The 8,553-nt window shown below is 43.6% G+C and overlaps 1 protein-coding gene across 1 annotated transcript; it reads right to left on the bottom strand.

The window, feature by feature from the left end:
- Nucleotides 1-5,718: 5,718 nt before the first annotated feature.
- On the bottom strand, nucleotides 5,719-7,377 carry LOC135556922 (cyclic AMP-inducible protein BP74-like). Its single transcript, XM_064990326.1, has one exon. The coding sequence runs from the start codon at nucleotides 7,375-7,377 to the stop codon at nucleotides 5,719-5,721; it is 1,659 nt and encodes a 552-aa protein (XP_064846398.1).
- Between the last annotated feature and the right edge of the window lie 1,176 nt (nucleotides 7,378-8,553).

Raw genomic sequence — 8,553 nt, 5'->3', positions numbered from 1 at the left:
GTTATTTCTTACATTAGTACCCCAGGTCATCTTAGGTTTCATTACATACAGTCGAGAAGAGCTACTGAATATAAGATCAGAGTCAACTCATCATCAGTACGACCAAGAATATGACTTTTGCGAAGCGGATCCTGTGTTCTGCCTTTCAACCAGGACAACGGAATAGATCCCAGCCGGCGACCCCCAAAAAAAACGACTTCGTAAAAGAGGGAAACGAGGCGGTCTTCTGGTCAGACTACGGAGACGGGCACATCGTGCCCCACTTCCTAGCATTCTTCTCGCCAATGTCCAGTCTCTTGACAACAAGGTTGATGAAATCCGAGCAAGGGTAGCATTCCAGAGGGACATCAGAGACTGTAACGTTCTTTGCTTCACGGAAACATGGCTCACTGGAGAGACGCTCTCGGATGCGGTGCAGCCAGCGGGTTTCTCCACGCATCGCGCCGACAGAAACAAACACCTTTCTGGTAAGAAGAGGGGCGGGGGCGTATGCCTTATGGCTAACGAGACGTGGTGTGATCACAGAAACATACAGGAACTCAAATCCTTCTGTTCACCTAATTTGGAATTCCTCACAATCAAATGCAGACCGCATTATCTACCAAGAGAATTCTCTTCGATTATAATCACAGCCGTATATATTCCCCCCCAAGCAGACACATCGATGACTCTGAACAAACTTTATTTGACTCTTTGCAAACTGGAATCCATACATCCTGAGGCTGCATTCATTGTAGCTGGGGATTTTAACAAAGCTAATCTGAAAATAAGACTCCCTAAAATGCATCAGCATATCGATTGCGCCACCAGGGCTGGCAAAACCTTGGATCACTGTTATTCTAACTTCCGCGACGCATATAAGGCCCTGCTCCGCCCCCCTTTCGGAAAAGCTGACCACGACTCCATTTTGCTGATCCCTGCCTACAGACAGAAACTAAAACAAGAAGCTCCCACGCTGAGGTTTGTCCAACACTGGTCCAACCAAGCTGATTCCACACTCCAAGACTGCTTCCATCACGTGGACTGGGACATGTTTCGTATTGCGTCAGGCAACAACATTGACGAATACGCTGATTCGGTGTGCGAGTTCATTAGAACGTGCGTTGAAGATGTCGTTCCCATAGCAATGATTAAAACATTCCCTAACCAGAAACCGTGGATTGATGGCAGCATTCGCGTGAAACTGAAAGCGCGAACCACTGCTTTTAATCAGGGCAAGGTGACTGGTAATATGACCGAATACAAACAGTGCAGCTATTCCCTCCGTAAGGCTATCAAACAAGCTAAGTGTCAGTATAGAGACAAAGTAGAATCTCAATTCCCCAGCCGCGCCCTCAGAGCATGCGCAGACCAGCTGGATGGTGTGTTTACGGACATATTCAATCAATCCCTATACCAGTCTGCTGTTCCCACATGCTTCAAGAGGGCCACCATTGTTCCTGTTCCCAAGAAAGCGAAGGTAACTGAGCTAAACGACTACCGCCCCGTAGCACTCACTTCCGTCATCATGAAGTGCTTTGAGAGACTAGTCAAGGACCATATCACCTCCACCCTACCTGACACCCTAGACCCACTCCAATTTGCTTACCGCCCAAATAGGTCCACAGACGACGCAATCTCAACCACACTGCACACTGCTCTAACCCCATCTGGACAAGAGGAATACCTACGTGAGAATGCTGTTCATCGACTACAGCTCGGCATTTAACACCATAGTACCCTCCAAGCTCGTCATCAAGCTCAAGACCCTGGGTCTCGACCCCGCCCTGTGCAACTGGATACTGGACTTCCTGACGGGCCGCCCCCAGGTGGTGAGGGTAGGCAACAACATCTCCACCCCGCTGATCCTCAACACTGGGGCCCCACAAGGGTGCGTTCTGAGCCCTCTCCTGTACTCCCTGTTCACCCACGACTGCGCGGCAACGCACGCCTCCAACTCAATCATCAAGTTTGCGGACGACACAACAGTGGTAGGCTTGATTACCAACAACGACGAGACGGCCTACAGGGAGGAGGTGAGGGCCCTCGGAGTGTGGTGTCAGGACAATAACCTCACACTCAACGTCAACAAAACTAAGGAGATGATTGTGGACTTCAGGAAACAGCAGAGGGAACACCCCCCTATCCACATCGATGGAACAGTAGTGGAGAGGGTAGTAAGTTTTAAGTTCCTCGGCATACACATCACAGACAAACTGAATTGGTCCACTCACACAGACAGCATTGTGAAGAAGGCGCAGCAGCGCCTCTTCAACCTCAGGAGGCTGAAGAAATTCGGCTTGTCACCAAAAGCACTCACAAACTTCTACAGATGCACAATCAAGAGCATCCTATGGCAACTGCTCCGCCCACAACCGTAAGGCTCTCCAGAGGGTAGTGAGGTCTGCACAACGCATCACCGGGGGCAAACTACCTGCCCTCCAGGACACCTACACCACCCGATGTTACAGGAAGGCCATAAAGATCATCAAGGACAACACCCACCCTAGCCACTGCCTGTTCACCCCGCTATCATCCAGAAGGCGAGGTCAGTACAGGTGCATCAAAGCTGGGACCGAGAGACTGAAAAACAGCTTCTATCTCAAGGCCATCAGACTGTTAAACAGCAACCACTAACATTGAGTGGCTGCTGCCAACACACTGACTCAACTCCAGCCACTTCAATAATGGGAATTGATGGGAAAGGATGTAAAATATATCACTAGCCACTTTAAACAATGCTACCTAATATAATGTTTACATACCCTACATTATTCATCTCATATGTATACGTATATACTGTACTCTATCATTACATTTTTTTACATTTAAGTCATTTAGCAGACGCTCTTATCCAGAGCGACTTACAAATTGGTGAATTCACCTTCTGACATCCAGTGGAACAGCCACTTTACAATAGTACTACTGCATCCTTATGTAATACATGTATCACTAACCACTTTAACTATGCCACTTTGTTTACATACTCATCTCATATGTATATACTGTACTCGATACCATCTACTGTATCTTGCCTATGCTGCTCTGCACCATCACTCATTCATATATTTATGTACATATTCTTTATCCCCTTACACTGTGTATAAGAAATTAGTTTTGGAATTGTTAGTTAGATTACTTGTTGGTTATTACTGCATTGTCGGAACTGGAAGCACAAGCATTTCGCTACACTCGCATTAACATCTGCTAACCATGTGTATGTGACAAATAAAATTTTATTTGCTTTGCTTTGATTTGATTTGAAATAATGGTGTTCCAAAAAAAAGTCCAGTTTCCATAGTTAACACAAATACTAATTCAACTCCAACCTAAGTGTAATGTAAACTTGTGACTTCAACCGATCTGCATGCTGTTAGTTATAATGATGTGATGTTGTATAATAGGAGTGAAAGGATTTGTCACATCAAAACACATCAAAACACATCAACTTCTATAAAACATGAAGAGAAAAGATGAAATAGACATCGTTGTATTGTTGGAATTGTTTTTTTAATCAGAAATATATAGTACACACACACACACACACACACACATACACACATCACATCACAACACTCACACCACAGACACACATCACACACACAACACACACACACACACACACACACACACACACACACACACACACACACACCACAGACACACATGACACACAACACACACACACACACAAAAACACACACACACACATACAAATGCAAATAGTCTGGGTAGCCATTTGATTAGATGTTCAGGAGTCTTGGATCTAGAACTGGACCTAGACTTGGCACTCTGGTACCGCTTTCAGTGTGGTAGCAGAAAGACAGACAGTCTATGACTGGGGTGGCTGGAGTCTTTGACAATTTTTTGGGCCTTCATCTGACACCGCCTGGTGTAGAGGTCCTGGATGGCAGGAAGCTTGACCCCCAGTGATGTACTGGGTCGTTCGCACTACCCTCTGTAGCGCCTTACGGTCGGACGCCAAGCAGTTGCCATACCAGGCAGTGATGCAACCCGTCAGGATGCTCTCGATGGTGCAGCTGTAGAACCTTTTGAGGATCTGAGGACCCATGCCGAATCTTTTCAGTCTCCTGAGGGGGAATAGGTTTTGTCGTGCCCTCTTCACGACTGTCTTGGTGTGCTTGGACCATGTTAGTTTGTTGGTGATGTGGACACCAAAGAACGTGAAGCTTTCAACCTGCTCCACTGCAGCTATGTCGATGAGAATGGGGGCGTGGCTCGGTCCAAGGTGTATGTTCCGTCCTCTTTTTCCTGTAGTCCACAATCATCTCCTTTGTCTTGGTCACGTTGAGGGAGAGGTTGTTGTCCTGGTACCACATTGCCAGTTCTTTGACCTCCTCCTTATAGGCTGTCTCGTTGTTGTCGGTGATCAGGCCTACCACTGTTGTGTCATCGGCAAATGTAATGATGGTGTTGGAGTCATGCCTGGCCGTGCAGTCATGAGTGAACAGGGAGTACAGGAGGGGACTCAGCACGCAACCCTGAGGGGCCCCTGTGTTGAGGATCAGCGTGGCGGATATGTTGTTACCTACCCTTACCACCTGGGGGCAGCCCGTCAGGAAGTCCAGGATCCAGTTGCAGAAGGAGATGTTTAGTCCCAGGGTCCTTAGCTTATTGATGAGCTTTGAGGGAACTATGGTGCTGTAGTCAATGAATAGCATTCTCACATAGGTGTTCCTTCTGTCCAGGTGGGAAAGGGCAGTATGGAGTGCAATAGAGATTGGCCCTCTGGCCCTGCGGCCTTGTGAATGTTGACCTGTTTAAATGTCTTACTCACATCGGCTGCGGAGAGCGGGATCACACAGACTTCCGGAAGAGCTGGTGCTCTCATGCATGTTTCAGTGTTATTTGCCTCGAAGCGAGCATGGAAGTAGTTTGGCTCGTGTCACTGGGCAGCTCTTGGCTGTGCTTCCCTTTGTAGTCTGTAATAGGTGCGGTAGAGAGAGAGAGAGAGAGAGAGAGACAGAGAGAGACAGAGAGAGACAGAGAGAGCCCAAAAACAGCAAGTCTAGGACAAGGTAACACGTCCGGTGAACAGGTCAGGGCTCCATAGTCGCAGGCAGAATAGTTTAAACTGGATCAGCAGCACGACCAGGTGGACTGGGGACAGCAAGGAGTCATCAGGCCAGGTAGTCCTGAGGCATGATACTAGGGCTCAGGTCCTCCGGGAGAGATTGGAGAATTAGAGGGAGCATACCTTAGATAAAACAGGACACCAGATAAGACAGGAGAATCACACCAGATAGGACAGACTGACCCTAGCCTCCCGGCACACAGACTATTGCAGCATAGATACTGGAGATTGAGACAGGGGGGAGTCGGTGGACTCTGTGGCCCCGTCAGACAATACCCCTGGACAGGGCCAACCCCCCCCCCCCCCCCCCTTTTGCCAAATCACAGCCCCCACACCGCTGGAGTGATATCAACAGACCACCAACTTAATACCCTGAGACAAGGCTGAGTAAAGCCCACCCTTTAGAGGGAATCATGTCCATGTCCACGCTGATTACAGCTATGAAATGTGATTGATTAAGGAGTCGTACACTGTGTGTGTGTGTGTGTGTGTGTGTGTGTGTGTGTGTGTGTGTGTGTGTGTGTGTGTGTGTGTGTGTGTGTGTGTGTGTGTGTGTGTGTGTGTGTGTGTGTGTGTGTGTGTGTGTGTGTGTGTGTGATAGAGATGTACAGTAGACATAGTACCACATCACAGTTATAAAGGACCTATTCCTTTACATCTGATTCCATTAGGTCTGACTCCTTTATATCTGACTCCTTTATATCTGATTCCTTTATATCTGATTCCTTTATATCTGATTCCTTTAGGTCTGACTCCTTTATATCTGACTCCTTTATATCTGATTCCTTTATATCTGATTCCTTTAGGTCTGATTCCTTTATATCTGATTCCTTTATATCTAATTCCTTTAGGTCTGATTCCTTTATATCTGATTCATTTAGGTCTGATTCCTTTATATCTGATTCCTTTAGGTCTGATTCCTTTATATCTGATTCCTTTAGGTCTGACTCCTTTATATCTGACTCCTTTATATATGATTCCTTTATATCTGATTCCTTTATATCTGATTCCTTTATATCTGACTCCTTTATATCTGACTCCTTTATATCTGACTCCTTTATATCTGATTCCTTTATATCTGACTCCTTTAGGTCTGACTCCTTTACATCTGATTCCTTTAGGTCTGACTCCTTTATATCTGACTCCTTTATATCTGACTCCTTTAGATCTGACTCCTTTACATCTGATTCCTTTAGGTCTGACTCCTTTATATCTGATTCCTTTAGGTCTGACTCCTTTATATCTGACTCCTGTATATCTGATTCCTTTATATCTGACTCCTTTATATCTGACTCCTTTATATCTGATTCCTTTATATCTGACTCCTTTATATCTGACTCCTTTATATCTGACTCCTTTATATCTGATTCCTTCATATCTGACTCCTTTATATCTGACTCCTTTAGGTCTGACTCCTTTACATCTGATTCCTTTAGGTCTGACTCCTTTATATCTGACTCCTTCATATCTGATTCCTTTAAGTCTGATTCCTTTAGGTCTGACTCCTTTATATCTGATTCCTTTATATCTGATTCCTTTATATCTGATTCCTTTATATCTGACTCCTTCATATCTGATTCCTTTAGGTCTGACTCCTTTATATCTGATTCCTTTATATCTGACTCCTTCATATCTGATTCCATTAGGTCTGACTCCTTTATATCTGACTCCTTTAGGTCTGACTCCTTTATATCTGACTCCTTCATATCTGATTCCTTTAAGTCTGATTCCTTTAGGTCTGACTCCTTTATATCTGATTCCTTTATATCTGATTCCTTTATATCTGATTCCTTTATATCTGACTCCTTTATATCTGACTCCTTCATATCTGATTCCTTTAGGTCTGACTCCTTTATATCTGATTCCTTTATATCTGACTCCTTTATATCTGATTCCTTTAGGTCTGACTCCTTTATATCTGACTCCTTTAGGTCTGACTCCTTTATATCTGACTCCTTCATATCTGATTCCTTTAAGTCTGATTCCTTTAGGTCTGACTCCTTTATATCTGATTCCTTTATATCTGATTCCTTTATATCTGATTCCTTTATATCTGACTCCTTTATATCTGATTCCTTTATATCTGACTCCTTTAGATCTGACTCCTTTACATCTGATTCCTTTAGGTCTGACTCCTTTATATCTGATTCCTTTAGGTCTGACTCCTTTATATCTGACTCCTGTATATCTGATTCCTTTAGGTCTGACTCCTTTATATCTGACTCCTTCATATCTGATTCCATTAGGTCTGACTCCTTTATATCTGACACCTTCATATCTGATTCCTTTAGGTCTGATTCCATTATAGCTGATTCCTTTATATCTGATTCCTTTCCATCTGATTCCTTCAGGTCTGATTTCTTTATATCTGACTCCTTTATATCTGATTCCTTTCGGTCTGATTTCTTTATATCCGACTCCTTTACATCTGAGTCCTTTAGGTCTGATTTCTTTATATCTGACTCCTTTCCATCTGATTCCTTTACATCTGATTCCTTTAGGTCTGACTCCTTTATATCTGATTCCTTTATATCTGACTCCTTTATATCTGATTCCTTTATATCTGATTCCTTTATATCTGATTCCTTTACATCTGATTCCTTTATATCTGATTCCTTTATATCTGACTCCTTTATATCTGATTCCTTTATATCTGATTCCTTTACATCTGATTCCTTTACACATTAGGTCTGATTCTGATTCCTTTATATCTGCCTCCTTTATATCTGACTCCTTTATATCTGACTCCTTTATATCTGATTCCTTTAGGTCTGATTCCTTTATATCTGACTCCTTTACATCTGATTCCTTTATATCTGATTCCTTTACATCTGATTCCTTTATATCTGACTCCTTTATATCTGATTCCTTTACATCTGATTCCTTTAGGTCTGATTTCTTTATATCTGACTCCTTTACATCTGAGTCCTTTAGGTCTGATTTCTTTATATCTGATTCCTTTACATCTGAGTCCTTTAGGTCTGATTTCTTTATATCTGATTCCTTTACATCTGATTCCTTTAGGTCTGATTTCTTTATATCTGACTCCTTTACAAAAGATTCCTTTAGGTCTCATTTGTGTTAATTACTTAGTCCTTCTTAAGCTTGTAAGATACAGGTCAATGTCGGCATCCCAAATGACACCCTTTTCCTTAAATAGTGCACTTTTTTTGTCCAAAGCCCTACTGGTATCTAATGTTTATTGGTGGGATGCAGAGAGCCTAAGCAAGTATCGGTTGGTCTGACACATGTCAGCGCCATGCTCTGCTCTGAGACTTTTTCAAACACACCTCACTGTGATTATTGGGCAGTTAGCATTACAACACACCTTACTGTGATTAACGATCAGTTAGCATTACAACACACCTTACTGTGATTAATGGGCAGTTAGCATTACAACACACCTTACTGTGATTAATGGGCAGTTAGCATTACAACACACCTCACTGTGATTAACGATCAGTTAGCATTACAACACA

This window comes from Oncorhynchus masou, chromosome 15 (genome assembly GCF_036934945.1).
Source record: "Oncorhynchus masou masou isolate Uvic2021 chromosome 15, UVic_Omas_1.1, whole genome shotgun sequence".
Lineage (NCBI taxonomy): Eukaryota > Metazoa > Chordata > Actinopteri > Salmoniformes > Salmonidae > Oncorhynchus > Oncorhynchus masou.
Note: the sequence above shows the minus strand (reverse complement) of the source record. Positions and strands in the feature narration are given on the sequence as shown.

Coding starts and splice junctions, on each gene's coding strand:
- LOC135556922 (XM_064990326.1), bottom strand. CDS start 7,377: ATGGAATCAGACCTAAAGGAATCAGATATGAAGGTGTCAGATATAAAG.